Consider the following 18,317-nt stretch of genomic DNA (forward strand, 5'->3'; position numbering starts at 1 on the left):
ATTAAGGTGAGGAAGTGACTCAGCCCAGCATAAGCCTACAGGCACCCAGAGGAGTTCTCAAGAGCAGGGGCGGCTGCTGGTTTGGGCTTTCAAGTCAGCTTGGGAGTGTCCCTGAAATGTGACTCCTCTCTGCCCCCCTGAGCCCTGGGGTGGGGGTGGGGGGCTGGGCTCCTGCCCTTACCCTTCCCCGGGCCCCCAGAGAATCCCTGGTGGGCTGGGGGTCCTTGGATTTTTACAAGGCCGCTGGTTTCTTTTCTCCTGGATTTGTTTGCCTTGTGCAGAGTGGAGCCAGGTTGGGGAAGTGACTCTGAGGAGAAACTGCCTCTCCCCCCCACCTCCAGGAGCTGCTCACCGAGAGGACTGAGGGTGGGCCTTGGGCCTGGCAGGCAGAAGCCAACCTCTCGGGGCTCAGGGCAAAGCCACCACTGTATGGAGAATGTGCAGTCTTACTGCCAAACAATCCAAATTCAAACTCTTGAGCTCAGAAAAGACACGAGACTATCGGATACTATTTCTTCATCAAACAAACGCTGGGAAACAAAACTACCTCATCCATTTGTGGTTGAATCATTCACTCCATAAATACTCTGATATGCCAGGGTCTGGGCTCATTTAGCAAGAATTCTATAAAGTAAACCACCTCACACCCATTAGGATGGCTTCTATTAAAAACAAGTGTTGGCAAAGATGTGATCCAGCAATTTCTTTTCTTTTCTTTTCTTTTCTTTTTTTTTGTTGGGGGGGAGAGAGAGCGAATGGAAGGGCAGAGGGAGAACGTGCGAGAGAGAATCTTAAGCAGGCTCCACGCCTAGGTGACCCGGGGCTCAATCCCATGACCCTGAGATCATGACCTGAGCCAAAATCAAGAGTCAGACACTTAACCGACTGAGCCACCCAGGGACCTCTGATCCAGCAATTTCTGAGTGTAGACCTAAAAGAAGTGAAAGCAGGGTCTCGAAGAAAGACTTGCACACCCTTGTTCACAGCAGCATTACTCGTAACAGCCAAAAGCTGGAACCCACCCACGTGTCTACTGATGGATGAATGGATAAACAGAATGTGAAATGTACACATACTGGGAGCTCAGCCTTAACAAGGGAGGAGATTCAGCACATGACACAACATAGATGAACCTTAAGGACACTATGCTAAGTAAAATAAGCAAATTATAAAGAGACAAATATTGTATGATTCCAGTTATCTGAGGTCCCTAGAGTAGTGAAATTCATAGAAACAGAGGGCAGAATGGTGGTTGTCAGGGGCTAGGGGGAGGGGGAGGAGGGTGTTGTCCTTTAATGGATACAGAGTTTCAGTTTTTCAAGATAAAAAGAGTTCTGGAGATTGGTTGCAGAAGGATGTACATATATTTAACACTACTAAACTGTACACTTGATAAAATCTTTAAAAAAGGCGGGGGGGACATCTGGGTGGCTCAGTCTGTTAAGTGTCTGACTTTGATTTTGGCTCAGGTCATGACGTCAGGGTCCTGGGATGGAGTCCTGTGTCAGGCTAGAGCCTGCTTCTCCCTCTGCTTGCTCTTCCCCCTGCTTGTGCTCTCTCTCTCTCTCCCCGCCCCCCTTCTCTGACAAATAAATAAATAAAATCTTTTAAAAAAATAAACAAAATAAACTGTACACTTGAAATGGTTAAGACGGTAAGTTTTATGTTATGACTCTTTTGCACAATTAAATCATAATTTTTTTTTAAAGAGACACACTTCCTTCCACCAACATACCCAGATACAGCTGGGCAGAGAGACGGGAACATAGTCACCCATCCTAATAGGTACCAGGGACAATTTGTTGACTATTTGTTGGAAAGTGCTACACACAAGAATGCACATAGTACAGGGAAGCACAGAGGAGGAAGCATTTCATTTTGCTTAGGGGTGGAGATGGGGGTGGGTTACGGAGGAAAGGACATTTGAGCTGCACTCTTTTTTTTTTTTTTTTTTTTTAAAGATTTTTTATTTATTTATTTGACAGAGAGAGAGACAGCGAGAGCAGGAACACAAGCAGGGGGAGAGGGAGAAGCAGGCTTCCTGCCTAGCAGGGAGCCCGATGCGGGGCTCAATCCCAGGACCCTGGGATCACGACCTGAGCCGAAGGCAGACGCTTAACGACTGAGCCACCCAGGTGCCCCTTGAGCTGCACTCTTGAAGGTGACTAAGGTCTGACCAGACCAGAGGATTCTGATTATCACACCAGATTGAGGACTCTGGGAAAATTCTATGACTCCTTTGAGCCTCAGTTTCCTGATCCATAAAATGGCAAAAATGCCACCATTGTAGGGGAGCCGTGAGGATTAAATAACAGAATGTATAGCAATTAGTCTAACACAAGAACTGGCACAAAATACACAATCATTTAAAGATATCGTCCAGTATCATTGTTACGAATTACCATCATCATTATTCTCATTATATTTTGATCCATGTTGGCAATGGTTGAAGCGAAAGCTAAAATGGTAGGTCAGGGTCAGGTTAGAAAGGGCCTCAAACAGCCAAGACTTTAGTCATATCTTCCCAGCAGTTAGGAGCCTTGGAAGGTTTTTGAGGCTGAGACTATCTGGAATGTTAGAACTGGATTTGCTTGCAGTTAAGTTTATCTATTGACCTTATATTTAGCTGGGTTAGGTGTGTGGGCTTCTAGGCCATCCCATCTGGGTTTCGGTGCCATGTTTATGTATCAGAGGGGCTTTCAGAGCCAGTCCTTAGGAGAGGCCCAGGAGAAAAGCTGTAAGTGTCAAAAAACAGAGGTAGAGGACCCAGAGAGGAGGATGACACAACTATGACTGGGGAAGAAAACTTACTTTAAAACTGGCCATGTGGGCACCACAGGTTCCTAAGTGAGCAGATATTACAGTTTGCAACATTTCAGGATGTGGCCTTGGTAACTGTTTTTCTCTCCAACATTTTGTGTTCTGAGATATGTCGTGTGTGTATGTTTGCATGGTGAGGGCATTAGGCAGAACTGTTTGGACGTGCTCTTCTGAGCAAGGACATCTATGGCAGGGATTGTTCATTGTCCTACAAATCCAGTCTTTCTTTTTTCTTATCGTTGGCATATGGGTACAAGAATAAAGACTACATTTCCTAGCATCACTTGCAGTTAACCACTGGGATATAAGAGAAAGTGTCTTGTGTAACTTCCTGAAAGTGTATTCAAAGAAAAAGGGAAACTTTCTTTTTCTTTCATCCTTGTTGGCTGGAGTATAGTGTGATCGCTGGAGCTCAAGCAGCCTCTTGGAAGTTTAAGCAGCTCAAGTCATGTGCAGAGCAGTGGAATAAGATAGAAGAAACCATGGAGCATTATACCAACCTAGAGAGCTGACCTGTGGTCTTCATTTATGTGGGAGAAGAATATACTTCTAGTCTAATCTGCTATTATTTGGGAGGTCTTGTTGCTCACAGTAAAACAATCATAACCGTCACAGTAGCCAATAAACTCTGGACTTAACTCCCTTTGGTGGCCTTTCTGAACGATTTTAGTTTCCCTCAAACTCTCAGCCTGAAGAAAGTGAATTCAATTGGTGTTAGAGAGACCACCCTGGTGCCACCGAGTGAGATGAACTCCAGATGAGAATACCTGGAAGCAGGTGAATCACTTCAGGAAGCAGTTAGGCATTTACCTGCTAACGTTAACAATTGCATACTGTGACCCAGCAACTCCCTTTATTTTTTTTTAAGTTTTTTTTTTTTTAAAGATTTTATTTATTTATTTGACAGAGAGTGAGAGAGCATAAGCAGGGGAAGCAGCAGGCAGAGAGAGAGGGAGAAGCAGGCTCCCCGCCGAACAGAGAGCCCAATGCGGGGCTCGATCCCAGCATGACCCAAGCCGAAGGCAGCCGCTTAACCGACTGAGCCACCCAGGCGCCCTTCAGCAGTTCCCTTTAAACACTTGAGAGAGATTTGTGCACACGTGCATCAGTCGGGAGTCACATACAGCAGCACTGTGAGTAATCACCAAAGACTGGCCACAACCCAAATGACCATCAACAGGAGAATGGCTCCGTAAATTGTGGTGTGTTGACACAATAGAATTGACCATGCCACCAGGAGAAGGAATGGACTACCACTGCAAGCATCAGCATGGGCAAAACTCTAAATAAATCATGTTGCAGAAAGGTCGTGAGGCACAGAAGAAAATGTGCAATCCTAGAAAATCCAAAACCAGGCCACTCTAGACAATGTGTTGTTTAGTGATATATATATATATATACATATACATACATATATTCATGGCCAAACTATAGAGAAAAGCCAAAAATGGTTCACACCGGGTTCAGGATGGAGATTGGAGGGGCAGAGGGGGGTGATGGTCTGTCCGTGGAGAGAGCACAGGAGGCCTTGGAGGTCTGGCTAAATGCTATTTCTTACCCTGGGCGGCGGGAGAGGGTGTGACTCTGTGGGTGTGTGCTCTGGCATTATACTCTAAACTATCCACGTGCATTTTCTGCTCTTTTCTGAACGTGAGAGAGACAGGGAGGGAGGAAGAGTTAAGGCTCTGTTTTGACAGTGCAGAGGAGAGAGGATGAATGCCTTTCTCCTCTTCCTTCCCCGTCAGCAATAATGACTCATTCCACCACCATTTAGCACTTACTCCATTCTGCTTGAATTGCTCTGAGCTGTTAACACATCTGTCTCCCTCTGTCATTAATTTATTCATTCAGCTGACAATTATTGAAAGTCCCCAAAGTGTCAGCAGGAGGGAGGGGGCGACGGGGGGGAGTTCACCAGTACAGATGAACAAACCTGGCCTCTCCTCCTGCAGCTCAGAGTCTAGTCGCGGACGCGCATGAGTCTCTAAAATGTGGCCTCATTTGGCCCCGTGCCTTCGGGGCCTGGATTCTAATAGAGGGGGCAACATTTGAGCTGAAGGCAGTGATGTACCTGAGAGCCCGGATGGGCCTTCCTGCAGCTCTGTATCCCAGGTGTTCCTGCCCCTCCTAGCACAGCAGTGGAGGCTCTCAGAGTGTTGTTGGGGCTGGTGTGCTGGGAAGCTCTCCAAGCTTAGTGCGCAAGCTGCATTCAGAGTCCCGGTGTGGGGGTCGCGGTTTCCCAGACTGACCTGGGGCGCTGGTTAATAGCTCAGGTTCTCAGGCTGCTGCCCTGGAGGGCCTGGCCTCGCAGGTCTGAGCTGGGGCCCCAGAATCTGGATGTCAGACTCTCTCCTCTGTGATCGCACGTGTTGTCTAGCGACACGTATATTCTGCTCCCTTCTGAATGTAAGGCATTTCACCCTTTGGGAGGCCCTGAGGGACTGGCTGGGGATTAACAGAGTGGCCTCTTCATTCCCAGAAAGGTGCTAGACCTCAGGTGGAGAAGGCCTTATTCACGTCTGTCCTCTCGGCACCTCTTCTACTTGCTAATTGTGTGACCTTGGACACCTCACTCGACCTCCTTGTGACTCAGTTTCCCCATTTGTGAAGTGGGTGTGCTGAGAATGGCGCATACTCAGCGGGCTGCTCTGAGGACCGAGAGAGCTAATACATGGGAAGCTGTGAAAATAGTTCATGCGCCGACATCGTGCCCTGTTGCTTTTGTCTTGTGCCAAGCTGGGGCCAGCCGGGGGTAGAGCTGACCCCTGGAAAGGGAAGGGACACCAGAGTGAGTTGCCTGAATAAAGGAGGCTGGGAGAGGCTGGGTGGGGCACTCCGAAACCAAGCAGGAAAAGTCTCTCCATGTACAAGCCGTGATGAACCTTCCCTGCTTGGGAAGCTTCTGGGCTCCTGGTAACTCACTGTTGGGTGCACTTTTGCTCTCTTTAGCCCACTTTACTTTCACCCGTAGGTAAAGGTGACATGCATGGAGTTCCGGAAAAGGCTCACGTGTTTGCTTTCAGAAGCCTCTGGAGGAGAGGACCTGGGGTAAGTAGACACTTCTGCGTGGGCTTCAGGGTCCTTCTCTGAGAAAAATGAGGGCCCTGGACATGTGGATATACCCAGGCGTGCTCAAAACAAGAGGGCACTGGGTTATGTGGCCACCGAATGGAGATCAGAGGGGACTCAGGGAATGGGGGCATATCAGGAGGCTCTCCCGCAATCCAAGGCCGTTTCTTCCCCAGAGATTTGTGCCCAGAATTATTATCCTGTTTCACAGGTATGACAACAGAGTCACAAAGCAATGAGGCAATTAAGAGAGGTGGAAATAAATGGAGACCGCCCACAGGAGAATAAGCAGAGGCCATCTACTCTCCATTTGCTCTAGCAAGGGAGTCAGCCCCCATCACTTGCTTTCTGGTGTGCGGAGAAGTGGTCAAGTTTCGTAGTGGAAAGGGGGAAGACTCCAGGAGCACCCAGACTGGAGGCTTGGCAGGGGGAAGCTGGAAGCGGAGCACCCTGTGGGATTGGCGAGGGAAGCCGATTTGGCTTTCTTCGGTGGGTCCTACGTTGGAGGCAGAAATCCGGGAAGCTGTCAGTTCTGAAGTCCTGGCTCTACCGGGCCGATTCCTGCAGGCATTATTGTTTGGTCCCTGGACCAGTTGCTGGAGGCAGTGGGTTGGCTCTCCGACCTTGGCTTCAGATGGTGGGTCAGAGTTCTATTTTTATATATGGCCTGGCCATTGTCCACTTAGATCTGCAGTCTCCTAGAGGTCCTCATGGCCTTGCACTCCCGCAGCTACCTCTGCTGTGGCCCGCCGCCTGAGTGTGCGGCCTCATGAGGCCTCCCATGGAGGTGCTTTCCCCCAGGGACCAACCCCAGTAAAGCTGTGCAGAGCTGGATGCTTCCTGGCTGGAAACGAGAGGCCCGCATTCCATCCGGCCACTGTTTCTCCTCCACCAGGGAGGTTTGCTTCAACAGCAGCCTTGCTGACACCCATGGGGAGTTGTTCCCAAGGCCGTCAATTCTACCCCGGTGCTGTCGCTTTCCATCTTTGCGATCCTGAGCAGGTTGGCTTGCTCCTCTGAGCCTCCATGTGGACTAGAAGCACGGTGACCACCACGTGGTGTGGGGGAGAGACAACGGAGAGAATGTGCGAAAGGATTTCGAATGCCCTGGAGGGGTTGGGGCTCCGGTGGGCTTCTGATTTTACCCAAACCAGAGTTCCCAGGCTGCACCGTCCCCTCTAGCAGGCGGTTTCTGGCTTTGGTTCATTCTTTCCACCTCCAAGAGTTCGCCAGGGCCATGGGTCCGTTTGCACTTGATGTACGTATGTCTGCACAGCTTTACAACTGTCGCGTTCTAGCTTGTTCTCTGGCCACGGGGTTTCATTCCTTGGAAGGCAGGGGTAGTTCTGATGCATTTTCCGAGGCTTCTTGGCCGGTAGGGATTCTTCTCCCTACCGGATGAGAGACACACACACGGCCAGTGGGCTGGGGGAGGTAGGAATGCTGAGCCTCGGGGACCTCATCTGTCGAATGGAGCTGATGGTGGCGCATACTAGCCGTGTGTGGTGGAGAGTAGTAACTGGGGGCTGCCAGGGAGACGTTTTAGTGCAGGGCGTGTAGTTGGCCCTCAGGAAAGGGGGACTGTCATCGTGTGCCCTGTGGCTGGGGCTGTAATAAGCCTAGAGACCCTGGTGCTCCCAGACTAGAGTCTCTGGTCTAGACCAGAGAGATGAAGTGGCCCCAGGGAGTTCCTGAGCGCAACCACAGGCTCCAGAAGCAGGTAATCTCCTGGCCTTCTCTAATTCGCTCTTACAACACATAGTTCTGAGCCTCTGTCAGGCATCAGACGAGATGCTGGTGATGCACAGGTGAGCCGGACAGGTGTTCAGTGGAGCTTAGAGTCTTGGTGTCCCATAAGAGATGATGTAAACTGTGAGAAATGCCAGGAAGGAAAGTTACTGCTCAAAGGGACTCGAAGCCCATTTTGATAATTTGGGGGAGATGCTGGATCTGGGTGGGCTTCTGCAGAAATGACCTTTAAAGTGAGGTCTGAAGGGTGGAAAGGTGCTAGCTTCCCTCTGCTCCTTTGCCTGGGTTTTTTGGATCCTCAGGTACTTCTGAAGCATCTGCTGCAGGCCTCTACCATCATAGGGCCATCCTGGCAGGGCTGTGAGAAAAGTAGCACTGCGAAGTCCCTGTCCCAGTGTGTTTGGGTGCTAGAACCTACCCCGGCGACACGGTAAACAATGCGAGACAATGGGTGAAGGCAACAGGGGGAGAAGTGGTTTGAGGCCGAAGCACCTCTGGAGTTCTGGGGAGGGGAGGGTGGAGTCAGCAGGAGGCTTTCCTGGTCCTAAACGTTGAGAGGGGTTTGGACAGGTAAAGAGGAGGCATCGGAGGAGAGGGCTAGAGAGGGTCAGTCACTGGAGCATTCGGGGGTCGGGATGGGGTGGGGATAATAGATGACATTAGAAGCCGGCAAACCTTAGACATCCAGCTGAGGAGGTGCACTTGGTCCTGTAGGCAATGGGGAGCTAGCAAAGACTCTTGAGGAAATGAGGAGGTAGCAGTGTTCTGATGAGGGGAATCCTGCAATTCTTGAAGCATAGATGGGAGACTAGGCTGACCAGTCTTGCCCCACTAAGCTTCATGAAGATGACTGCTCATACCTGAAGTTCAGCATCATTGTTGTCAAACTAACAACGCTTTGGGAGAAGTAACTAAAGGAAGATGTATCACATGATATCAGAACCTTTCCAAATGTGGCTTCAAACTGGTTTCTGTAGAAGGGACACCCTCTGGAAGTGTTTAATATTTTTTTAAGATTATTTATTTATTGGGGCACCTGGGTGGCTCAGTCATTAAGCGTCTGCCTTTGGCTCGGGTCATGATCCCAGGGTCCTGGGATCGAGCCCTGCATCAGGCTCCCAGCTCAACAGGAAGCCTGCTTCTCCCTCTCCCACTCCCCCTGCTTGTGTTCCCTCTCTCACTGTGTCTCTCTCTGTCAAATAAATAAAATCTTTTAAAAAAAAAGATTATTTATTTATTTGACACAGAGAGAGAGAGAGAACAAGCAGGGGGAGTGGCAGGCAGAAGGAGAGGGAGATAAATGCCGAGGAAGGATAAAGGATGGGAGCTGGGGCATGAGCCTTGCAGGGCTGCTGCAGACAGTTTGTGTGGGTACGCAGAGGGACTAAAATAACTGCAGTTGAAGACTCAAAGGAGGGCACGGGCTAGTCTAGACAGAGCGATGAATGTAAGTGATGAACTTGAATCCTTGCCCCAGTTCTGACAGTGTAGTTTTGGGCAAGCAACTTCTTGGCTCTTCGTTTGCAAGATGAGGCGGGTAGCCCTCGGGCCTAGCCTAGGGCACGGCACACAGTGAGCACTCAATAAATAGTTGTTAACTATTTATTTAATTGTTAATCATTAATTAATTCTTTCTAAGGTTCTCAAATGCTTTGAATCTCTGATCTCACCCTGTCCCAGTACCTTGGGCAAGCCTTATTACTAAATGAGACTCTCCCAGATTTCCTGTTTTAAAATTTTAGGAAATTTGCCTCTGGGCTATTCCTGAACTAAGAACAAAAGCCGTTTGGAGGAAAAATGTCTTCATGATTCGAGAAGCTACCAAGAGCCTAGCTTAAGCTAGTATTTTTTCTAAACAGGTATATAGTTCATTTCATTGTCACAGCATTCTTAAAAAGTGGGGTGAAACATAGCGTCTTCATAAATAGAATTCCATTTTCAGCATCCTGGGGGAATTCATTCAGTTCAAGAACTCTGCAAGGAGATCCTTTTAAATGTCACACCTCAGGGATAGGGCCACACGCACTTTCTAGGGTGGGGCAGGGAGACTATCCTAGAAAGGATTACATCTCTGCTCACACACATCCCTGTGTACTCACAGACACCCCCGCTCACAGAGAAACAGTCCCACGATGCCCTCCCACGCGTGTTGTGCACACATGCTCACGCGCTCTCTCGCGTGCAGCCTTGTTTCCTGCCAAAGGAGCTGCACACGTGGAGCGGAGCACCAGGATCGCTTCCTCCAGGGAACAGCTGTTGCTTATCTATTAGAACATAAAATTCAGGGTCAGAGGCCTCTGGGGCCCCAGCTCACTCAGACTGCAGAGAAAGCCTGGTTTCTAAGTTTCTTCATTCGAAAACCTTCCCTCGGATTGTTGGTGGAGAACTGGATTTTGTTTTTAAAAGATGCCATAAATAATTACCCCCAAAGCAAGTCCTGCTGGAAGAGTAGGTTTCCATTCACTCATACAACAGGGTTGTTGCTGTTTTGTTGTTGTTGTTGTTGTTGTTAAGTGCCTACCAAACGGCGGGCGTCATGGTAAGTACTGGGGGTTTCGCAGTGAACACGAAGATATTGTTCCTGTGTCTGCAGAGCTCAGAGGCTTTGGGAATTGTCAGTTTTCTACGACTGCCATAACAAACTTGCCTCAAACGTAGGGCTTTAAAACCCATATTTACTATCTCATAGCTCTGAAGGTCTGAAGTCCCAGTTGGCTCAACTGGTTTCTACACTCAGAGTCTCACAAGCCTAAACATCAAGCTATCAGCCGGCGGGGCTCTAATAGGGAGGCTGTTTGCTTGCTGGCTATCAGCTGGAGACCATCCCTTGCTTCTATAGCCTCTCTTGGGTCTTTGCACTGGGCCCCTACGTCTCAGAGCCCCCAACGGCAAGTCAAATCCTTCTCGTGGTTGCAATCTCTCGACTTCCCCCTCTACTGTCTCCAATCTGAGAAAATTCTCTGCTTTTAAGGGCTCATGTGGTTTGCCCGGGCCCCCCTGCCTAATCCAGGCAGCTGTCCCCATCTTAAAGTCTGTAACTTTAATCACATCTGCACTATCCCTTTTTGCCTTGTAACATAACACACTTCACATTCACAGGTTCTGGGGACTGGATGTGGACATCTTAGGTGGGGCCATTTTGCCCTTATGAGAGGAGGTTGGAAAGGCATGTCTGGCTTCTTAAAGTAAATAACATCGAAGTTGAAATGTGAAGAATGGGCTCTGAATCAAAGGATTAACACTCCCAGGCAGGACTGGGCTTGCAGTCCTGGAGGGGGCCTTGCCTTCAAATACTACATTAGTTTGAGCATCGGTTTCCCAGCAGGGTCTGGTGGGTCCAGCGTGTAGCAGGGCAAGGCAGGAGAGGGTGCGGCTCCTGGTGCTTAGCACAGTGGGGAGAGGGGGAGGTGGCTCCAAAGTGGGTGGAGTTCGGGCACCTATACTGAGCTCCCCACCTGCTGCCCACTTCTGGGGGTATCTCTCTCATTTTGCTTCTGAGGCTGCTCCTAGCTGAGGTATTCTTCCCATCTTTCTGTTTTTGGCAGAAATTATTTTTGAAATGGAGCCACAGTGCAAAAACTCGAGTTTATTCATTCATATGTTCACAGATTAATTAAAAAATATGTACTGAGCCGCTAACACAGGCCAGGCGCCGTGCTAGGGGGATACGGCAGAGAACAAGGTAGAAGGGGCCCCTGCTCTTGCCATCTGAATACAAGTCAAATGCAAGTCTTTAAGCCGGAGGCCACAGCCTTTCATTCAGGAATCTGGAAACAGCTGCTCAAAACCTGTCTCTACGTGCCTTGGAGAGTCTTTCCTCTCAGACCCACAAGAGTAGAAGCCAAAAGCACAGTGACATCTACCAGTGATTGAGCACTAACTACTTTATATATATATACGTACTTTTGAGCACTAACTACTTTAATACTCTAATGATATCCCTATATTAAAGATGAGGAGACTGAGGCACAGGAGTTTTACCCAACATCACATGGCTACTAAGTTGCAAAGCTAGTATTTAAATCAGGCATTCTGTCTGCGGAAGTTGCCTGATCAAGTGCTACATTATGGGGGTTCTATGCCCACCAGATACCAGGCATTGTGCTAGGGCTTTGTATCAGCCCTAGCTCTGAACCCTCCTAACTCTGCCAAAGGGTGATGTTTATTCCCAGTTTAGAAATGCAGAAACGGAGGCTCAGAAAAGTTAAGCAGGAGCCCAGGCATACAGAGCCACTGAGTGTCTGTGGTGGGATCTGAGAGCATTTCTGTTCAGCTCTAGTGGGACTGCCCTGTAGGAGGGAGGGAGCTGGGGAGACAAGAGGGATGAAGGGTCAGCCACGGGGAGAAAGGAGCTAGTGGGGGTGGGAGGGGTCTGAGGGAGAACAAGGAGTTCTCAGAGTGAGGTGAAGCAGAGCAGAGTGGACACCGCAGGAGGTGTGAAAGGTGACGGCCTGCGGAGAGAGCACTTTTCTGTGTGGAGCTGTGCTCAGAAGGCGGATTGCAAAGCACCAACTAGGGAGTGAGCGGTCTATGAGCCTGTGGAGGCATGAGAGAGGGAAGGGCGCCTCTGAGCATGGGGAGACCGGGGTCAGTGCAGGGGCCAGACCATGTGCACACATGCGTGGAGAGTGCAGGGATTGTACCCAGAACATGAAAGGCCTGTTCTCAAGGAGGAGGGGCCCTCTGTTTCTAAGATCAGAAGAAGGAAAAGTGGGTACATCTACGGAAAAATTCTCAAGCAGTAGTGGTCAGGTGTTTTGTAAAATGGGAATGCCCAGCTTTGTCCTTCAAACTTCCTCCATCGTGAGGGGGCTGTGTTTCCTGGGACTGCCATACAAATGACCATAAACCGTGCAGCAGAAATCTAGTAGCTCACAGTTCTGGAGACCAGAAGTCTGAAGTCAAGCTTCACAGGGCCGGTGTCCCTGAGGGCTCTGAGGGAGAATCCATTCCAGGCTTCTTTCCTAGCTTCTGGTGGTTGCCTGTAATCCTTGGTGTTCCTTGGCTGGTAGACCTATCACGCCAACCTCTGCTTCCGTCTTCTGGGAGACAATACATAGTATTCTCTATGTGCGTGTCGGTGTCCAAATTTCCCTCGTATAAGAACACCAATCATTGGATTAGGGCCCACCCGAATCCTGTTGGACCTTATTTTAACTTGATTACATCACGAAGACCTTATTTCCAAAGAAGGTTACATTCACCGGTACTGGGAGTTAGGGCATGAACATATCTTTTAGGGGGGTACAATTCAACCCAGAACAGGGCACAAGGGACATAGTGTGTGGGAAGGTGTCCTGATGGGTATAAAATGCTACGGAAATACAAGGTCACTGGTGAAAGGAATGCTAAAGTTAAATATGTTTATAAAGTCAACTTTTTCCTCCAGAATTTGTGTTTTGCATAAAATGCCATAGTTTCCAATAAAGGGTTTGCTGAAAGTAGTGTCCATCACTGGGAGAAAGTGCTCTTAGCAAATGAGCTTCCTCATTGCATTCCTGGAAGGCTTCCAGAGAGAAAACACACATGCTACCACCATCCTTTTAGGGGGCACTAGGACACTATGCCTCCCTGCTGTCTCAGGCACCCTTTGGATCAGGACTTAACAGTTGGTTCTAACCGTAAACCAAATAGTCTCCAGCTTCTCCTCCTCCCACGTTCCTCCTTCTTCCCATCCCCTAGATTTCTAGTTAATCCAGGTAAGAACAGAGGTCCTGTCCTTCAGGTGTGTCCTGAAGGATGGATGCCTTTGCAGATGATTTCGGCCTCTGCAGTTGCTGCAGGGGAGGTGGTGGCCAAAAGGGGGAACCATGTCTCAGGGGTAGGGGGGAAGGGACAGCTAGAGGGAGCCTGTCTAGACCCTGGCACTGCGCAGTAGCCAGCCTTCCCCTCCCCTAGAACCTTGCTCAGCTAAGAGAAGCCCAGACTATCTGAGCAGGGAGGCTTCTTAAAAGAATTTAGTTCTGTCATTTTGGAGTCCATTTTTGGTCATGGAGGCCTTAAACAATTTATTTTTATTTATTTATTTTTTAAAAGATTTTATTTATTTATTTGACAGAGAGAGATAGTGAGAGCAGGAACATAAACACGGGGAGTGGGAGAGGGAGAAGCAGGCTTCCCGCTGAGCAGGGAGCCCGACTCGGGACTCGATCCCAGGACCCTGGGATCATGACCTGAGCCCAAAGCAGACACCTAACGACTGAGCCACCCAGGCGCCCCGAGGCCTTAAACAATTTAATCAAAGCTATGGACCCCCCCATCCCAGAAATACATGCATGTCCACAAAAATGTTCACATAATTTCAAAAGCTGCACTGACACCCTCTAGCTTATTCATGAACTCAAGGCTAATAACCCCTGATTAAATACACTCTTCCCACCTTGTTTTCCTGAGGAGAAAAGTGAGATCAGCCAGAGAAACTGATTTGCTCCCACGTTGCACAGTTATTTAAAGGGAAATCCAACAGTGAAGTGCAAATTCTGGTCCCCTTGTTTCTAACCACTATGTATATAAAGTTTGTTTCCATTAAATAAAAATGACTCTTCCCCTTAAAGAGGCAGAATCTTGGAGAAAATTTTGCTTTTGGAGGCAGGAAAGGAATGCAGGGGGTGGGGGGCGGTGGAAGTGAATGTCAGGAGTAAAGGCCCCCGGGGCCCCTAGCGTTTGTGACTGAGATTCATTCGGTCCAGCACAGACATTTGCAATGGGCCTGGGATCCCACTTTACGCTAGTGGGGTGGGGTTACTGAGAGCAAACAGTTGGGACTCTAGCTTTAAGGACCACCTCCCGCATTTGGGAGGTAAGTGGTATGTGTCTGCAAAAGGCTATAAAGGAGGGCAGAAGAGTTCTTGACTCCAGTGGGACTGTAGGTCCTCACTGAGGGCGTCAGGGTACAAGGTTTCTGTAGTCCATTGATTTGCTGCCTTTGAGACTAGCTAGAATCTCGTGGTGACATCTTGCCAAAAAGATCAAGGGCTCCACCGCAAAACCCCCACCACTCTCTTCTTCATCTAGCAACACATCCCCTGCTCCTCCCAAGATCCAAAACCCCTCTAAGACTCTGGGGCCAAGCCGTCTCAAATGGGGGTGAGGGCAAAGATCCTGATTAACCGAGACTCAGGGGAGTCTATTGGGAAATTCTCTAGGGGTTCCTTGGAGTGGGGGAAATCTCACAGATTCTGAGGGGGTCTTAATTTGGAGATGTCCAAATTTAGCGGACTCCCTCCTCACTTGTGTCCAGGCTTATATTTTGGAGTTCTCAGATTAGAGACACTGGATTGGCGGGGGGGGGCGGGGGGGCATGGTTTTGTTTGAGGCCGTCTCCAATAGCCCGGGGGCTCGCCGTGTGTCCGGCGGAGGGGGCGCTGGGGTACCGGCTGCTTCACGCGAGTCCCCTAACTCCGCGTCTCCACCCCCGGCTGCGCCAGGGCCTCGGGGCCCCGGAGAGCGAGCGAGGGAGCGCGGCGTCCCCGCCTCCCGGGCGGGCCGGGGGCGGGGAGGCGGGGACCCCTCCCCTTCGCCATCCCCTCGGGACCGGCCGCCCGGACGCTCGGAGGGACAGCGGGGGAAGGGAGAGGGCGGAGGGACGGGAGGCGGCGGCGGCGGCGGCGGCGGCAGCGGCAGCGGGTCTCGGGCCATGGCGGAGCTGGCGGCGGCCCCGGGGCCCCAGTGAGCCCGGCCGTGGCGGCCGCCGAGCCAGGCCCGAGCCGTCGGGGGCCTGGCGAGCGCGGCGCCGGCGACTTTCCCCGCGGAGTTGTGGTCTAGTTTGGGGGGCGGCGCGGGGCCCGGGAGCCGGGGCGCGATCTCTCGCGGGGCCGGGAAGGGAGCGGCGGGCGGCGCGCGCGGAGGGGGCGGGGGAGCATGCCCGGCTGGAGCCCGGCCTCGGGGCGCGCCCCGGCCGCCGTCCCCTCCTCCGCCTCCTCCTTCTCCTCCTCCGTCTCCTCCTCCTCCTCCTCTTCCAGTCCCGCCGCCGCCGCCGCAGCCAACATGGCTGCGCTCCTGAGCCCGGGAGGCGGCCGCTGCTGAGCGCCGCTCGCCGCCCGGGCCCCCAGCCCGCCAGGCCCCGGCCCATGGCCCCCGCGGCCCCGCGGCCCCGGGCGCGCTAGGGCTGCAGCCGAGCGCCCGCCGCCCGAGGCCACTCGCCGCCGCCGCCCGCCCGCCCGCCTGCCGGCCTCGGGGAGCCGGAGCCGTCCGCGGGGCGGGGCGGGGCGGCCCGCCACCATGGAGCCCCAGCGCCGGGAGCTGCTCGCCCAGTGTCAGCAGAGCCTGGCCCAGGCCATGACCGAGGTGGAGGCCGTGCTCGGGCTGCTCGAGGCCGCGGGAGCGCTGAGCCCCGGCGAGCGGCGGCAGCTGGACGAGGAGGCGGGAGGCGCCAAGGCGGAGCTGCTGCTCAAGCTGCTGCTGGCCAAGGAGCGGGACCACTTCCAGGACCTGCGGGCGGCGCTGGAGAAGACACAGCCTCACCTGCTGCCCATTCTCTACCTGAACGGCGTCGTCGGGCCGCCGCAGCCCTCGGAGGGCGCCGGTGAGTGGCAGACCCCTGGCCCGGCCTCTGGGACGGCCTTCCACCATCTCTCTATGCAGCTCCCAGGGGGGAACTCTCGAGGGCCACTCATTCACCGGGCTCTGGCCGTGGGTCGGGGCTTCCCTCCCTTGGGCCGTCTGGGGAGCGGGGGGGACTTGCGTGGTCCCCTACTTCGCACCTCCTCCCCCGGTCCCGCCCGTCGCTGTGAACAATGCCCGGCACTGCAGGCCCTGACTCTCCGGTTGCCACGGCATCGGGGTGCTCCTGAGACCACCAGGTCCAGCCGACCTCGGAGGGATGTCCCGCAGTCCCTTTCCTAAGACTCTTCATCATCCACCGGTCATTTGGGAGTCCCTGCTAGGCTTTAATCAGTGATACAGTCTAGGAGAATGGAGCCTGGGCCAGGACTGGTCCTCCTGAATTTTGGCCCCTGCCACCCCGTTTCGTGACCATTGGTGCTTTTTCACTTTCTTGACTCTGTCTGCTCCCTCTGCCCAGAGTTCAGTCTGTTTGCTCACCCAGACTTGCGCTTGATTATGCACAATGCCTGTTAGGTTTCTTTGGAAACTGTGGGCCTGGAAAAGTTGGGGAAGTTGCATTGCACCATGGGAAAATCCTGGTAGTGGCTGTTGGGGCTCAGATCCCTCCCCGGCGGTGCTGAGCTGCCTGAGGAGGGAAGGCTGGTGGCTGGTGCCCTTGGGTGATGGGTTTGTGAGTATTCCTGTGTGTGTGTTGGGGGTGGGGGTACTACTGGGAGTTTGTGACAAGTGGTAAGCTTGGCCTAGCCTCGTTGGGGAGTGTGGAAAGCCAGCCAGCCTTTTAGACAAGGAAGCTGGAGGAAGAAGGCATAGCACTGAGGAAGCCTGCATTTATTAGGCTCCTACTGTTGTGGCAGGCACTCTGCTTTATTACATTTATTGTTGCTACTGTGTAAGCTGTCTACTTATTATTACTTTGCCAGAGAGAAAACTCCAGTTTGGAGGGGTTCAGAGGCTCAAAGTATTGGGCACCAGGAGTTTTCAGTTATGACCTATTGTTTTGTTTAACACGTTCTGAGCCAGGGAGTGGCAAATGCCACCTTTTCTATATCTTGTCCTTGTTTTAAGAGTGAACTGAGAGGGCTGACAAAGAGCCCTGAGTAACTGTGGGCCCAAGGCTGATGAGACCCAATTATCTGGCTGTTAAAAGCCTCACTTATTGAGGGGGTGATTTTATAAGCTGTCCCTGGTAAGAGCTGCAGTGTATATTGGTCTCAGCCTCACTTTTTGTAGTGGAGGAAACTGAGACGCAAAGAATAAACTGCTGTCCACACAGCACATCATTTCATTGGTGGCCCTCTGTCTCTACTTTGGGATTTCTGACTCTAGTATTTACGTCCCTCAAACCTGCGTTAGGTCTTCCAGTTATGGCCATAATTGAGTCGCTGGGCAAACACAGTCCTCTCCTGGGCTGGTGCTTTGGGGGATGCTAAGAAGGCGTCAGATGTGCCCATGAGGATAAAGACACAGGGAAATCTCATTGGGGTAACTTTTTTTTTCTTAATTGCTTTTATCTTTCTATTTTTGAAGGAGAAAAATTGATCAAGGAAGTGAAGAAGTTAGAGTGCAGACCCACATCCTCCTTGGGATGTGTTTGAATCAGTTCTAGCTTTAATCTCTGGAATAGATGGATGGATTTCCATTAATTAGGTCCCCCCTTCTCCGTGCCTGGCAGAGAAGGTGGGGCCTCACTTGGGCTGAGGTTGTAGGAGCTGGTCTTGACCTCTGAGGAAGGGACGGAGCAGGGTTTGGATTTTTCCCCCCTGAGGGCAGTGATTTAAGACCCTAGTTTTACCACAAGGCAGAATTCTGTGGCTTTGCAGAGGATCATGAAATCCTCAGTAAAATAGTTGTCAGGGGGAAGTAACATTCATTTTAGTTACCCCTTTAGAGAAAAATTAGGATAGCATTTGGTATGGCAAGATAGAGCTTCTGGGGAGGGGTAACGTGGTGTGCAAGTAAACAGCAGTGTTGGGACCTTTGTAAAGGACGAGTATTTTTTTTTTTTAAAGATTTTATTTATTTGTCAGAGAGGGAGAGAGAGAGAGAGACAGAGAGCACAGGCAGGGGGAGTGGCAGGCAGAGGGAGGAGCAGGCTCCCTGCTGAGCAAGGAGCC

The 18,317-nt window shown here is 51.4% G+C and overlaps 1 protein-coding gene across 7 annotated transcripts in view; it reads left to right on the top strand.

Annotated features, from left to right (window-relative positions):
- Window positions 1–15,227: 15,227 nt before the first annotated feature.
- The window catches only part of DLG5 (discs large MAGUK scaffold protein 5), a 221,029-nt gene continuing 217,939 nt past the window's right edge, over window positions 15,228–18,317 (top strand). For 2 of the 7 annotated variants that reach the window (XR_013449724.1, XM_036089831.2), the window contains exon 1: window positions 15,229–16,162. Coding sequence is in view for 4 of the 7 variants with exons in the window: in XM_036089831.2 (XP_035945724.1) it covers window positions 15,859–16,162 (304 nt within the window). In the remaining 3 variants the exon portion in view is untranslated. Of the gene's footprint in view, window positions 16,163–18,317 lie in introns of all 7 variants that reach the window. The other 5 variants (XM_036089833.2, XM_036089832.2, XM_078077524.1 and 2 more) reach the window with 3 other exon arrangements.

Source organism: Halichoerus grypus, chromosome 7 (assembly GCF_964656455.1).
Source record: "Halichoerus grypus chromosome 7, mHalGry1.hap1.1, whole genome shotgun sequence".
Taxonomy (NCBI): Eukaryota; Metazoa; Chordata; class Mammalia; order Carnivora; family Phocidae; genus Halichoerus; species Halichoerus grypus.